The 2,348-nt window shown below is 37.3% G+C and overlaps 1 protein-coding gene across 1 annotated transcript; it reads left to right on the top strand.

Moving 5' to 3' along the window:
• Positions 1-521: 521 nt before the first annotated feature.
• LOC149533869 (early nodulin-93-like) lies at positions 522-1,654 on the top strand. Its single transcript, XM_089803326.1, has 4 exons — positions 522-823; positions 944-1,005; positions 1,204-1,279; positions 1,380-1,654. The coding sequence occupies exons 1-4, from the start codon at positions 700-702 to the stop codon at positions 1,481-1,483; spliced, it is 366 nt and encodes a 121-aa protein (XP_089659452.1). The 5' UTR covers positions 522-699; the 3' UTR covers positions 1,484-1,654.
• Positions 1,655-2,348: the final 694 nt, after the last annotated feature.

Consider the following 2,348-nt stretch of genomic DNA (forward strand, 5'->3'; position numbering starts at 1 on the left):
TCCCATCAAATATTCGCTGAACCAAAGGAAGAACAGGAATACGTTCTATTCTAGAATACGTATTCCAAAATACGTATTCCTATTCCACTCATCAAACGGACCCTAGTGTAAGTGGGAAGCACCGCGAGGTCATATAAATACATATAAATCCGTACAAAGTGTTATAATCCTATAATGGGAGGTGTGAAGTTTTGGGACCCTATGTACCTATGATGCTTACACCAAAACCAGGGATGAACAGCTTACACTTTTCCTTGGGGAAAACGGATGCCCCCAGCACACAACCGCCGCCGGTTTCAACAATTAACTAAAAACTGCCTTCTTTTTCGTGCAAGCGACTGAAATAACAACACATTGTTGTGCCCTTGCAATTTTCCAACGTGCAAGGTATCGATTTAATCCACAGGCTTCGGAGAGAATGCACACCGTCCCGTACAATATTCTTCGTTTACCCGATTTTAGGTAAGCGACAAAAAAAAATCAGATTTACCCACAATTCTTATTTTATGAGAGGACTTGTTTCTGCGGCGCACCCCGGTTTATTCCAAACTCTTTATTTTCCCCACCCACTCCTGCGACCTCCTCCTATTTATGCCTCTTCGCTTCATCATATCTCTGCATCTCATAGCGTCTAAGTTGTGTGCGTGAAATCAGTCGAGGGTTAGCAAATTTCTAAGCTTGATATCCTCATTTTCTACCATGGAATATGCACGAAAATGTTGGGCAGCGAGGAGGCAGGATATGAGCATGAGCTCGGCTTCTTCTCTTAAGAGCCATACCCCCAACGCCATTGCCGAGCACAGAGCAAAGCATTACTCACACGGTAATCACACCACTCTTTTTTCTTATCTTCCCCCTTTCCTATTCAGATTAGTACTCTTACATCTGTTTCTGATCGGAGAGCAGGGCTAACTAATGCACTTGATTGCATGTTTGAATGCAGATGGGGTGAAAGCAGGGGCAAAGGCAGCCACCATTGCATTCATAGCATCTGCAATCCCCGTGGTCAGTAATCACTTTTACTCTTTTCTTCATCTGCTTTCTCATAAGTATTAGTGTTCCCTTCTCATTATATGCAATGTAATTCATGTGAACTTACAACAACTCTTCCATCACATTCTTACTTTTGCTTAATCTTGAATCTCATTAATATACAATTACAATTACAATGTAATTGATGTGAATTTGTTGTGATCCCAACAGATGATGGGAGCGCGGGCCATTCCATGGGCAAGGGCGAATCTGAACTATGCAGCCCAGGCACACATCATCTCTCTGGGTATGCTCGTCTACTCTGTTTCCTTTTCTTTGTTATTGGGCAGGGAATGTGAGCTCACATGAATAATACATGTGCCTGTTTGCTTAATGGGTGAATGCAGTGAGTGGAGCAGCTTATTTCATTGTAGCAGACAAGACCATTTTGGCATCTGCACGGAAGAACTCCTTTGAAAACCTCGCAAGTCACGTGGAATTTCCCCTGTAGATAGTAGGATAAATCGGGGACTTATCTATGCAATTATAGAGAAGTGGGCCTGCAAAAATGGCTGGATGGTGTTTTATTTTAAGTATTGTAGCCTCAAATATGAATGTAATTGAATCATTACCAAGTTAACTTCTCATAATTTGTGAAATGGAATTAATATGGTTTTCTAAAGATGCTCGTCAAAGAAATCTATTGGTGAAAATGGATTTGTTTCGCACAAATAATCGTTCTCCCCATCATAGCGGGGCATCGGTTATTATGATTAGAAGTTAATCACCAGCCGTTCGTTATATAATCCGGACAAAATGGCACAAGGTAAAAACCTGACCAAAAAAATATAAATGTGCAAAGTACACTAATCAGTTAGTTAGATTTTTTTAATTTCTTTCATTTTAATTTTTTACTTTTAATCTTTTCAAAATCTATTGTGATTTTCACAATTTCAAAAAGTTATTATGACTATGATTTTGTATGAACAAATCGTCATCATACTAATAATACTTGGTGGGTATCCAAGTAAAAGATAGATAAGATAGGAAAATGTTATTTTATTGACTTGCATGTTTTCTTATGATATGATGATCAATCTATCAAATAAATACTAAACAAAATTTAAAAACAATGATCAAAAGAACAACTACTTGAATATAGGCATTGAAAATTTTATTGACAAGAAGAAATTTGAAAAAATTCAGAAGAAATGAATTAATAAAATATATACATAGTTGTGGTGTATTTATCAAAAGAATCAATATTCAATGTTAAAATAAAGTTTAATCCACTAATGTTGACGTCATGGATATAAAAGCTATTCAAACAAAGCGAGAAAAAAGGCAAAGGTGAAATTTTGAAATCTTTTCTTTTG

This window comes from Cupressus sempervirens, chromosome 10, assembly GCF_028749045.1.
Source record: "Cupressus sempervirens isolate cs-2001-9-10 chromosome 10, ASM2874904v1, whole genome shotgun sequence".
NCBI classification, from domain to species: Eukaryota; Viridiplantae; Streptophyta; class Pinopsida; order Cupressales; family Cupressaceae; genus Cupressus; species Cupressus sempervirens.

What these genes read in the sequence shown, in the direction of transcription:
- LOC149533869 (XM_089803326.1), top strand. Translation starts at nt 700, where the DNA reads ATGGAATATGCACGAAAATGTTGGGCAGCGAGGAGGCAGGATATGAGC. An exon ending in AGCAAAGCATTACTCACACG is followed by an intron (nt 824 to 943) that starts GTAATCACACCA and finishes GTTTGAATGCAG; the next exon opens with ATGGGGTGAAAGCAGGGGCA. An exon ending in TAGCATCTGCAATCCCCGTG is followed by an intron (nt 1,006 to 1,203) that starts GTCAGTAATCAC and finishes TGATCCCAACAG; the next exon opens with ATGATGGGAGCGCGGGCCAT.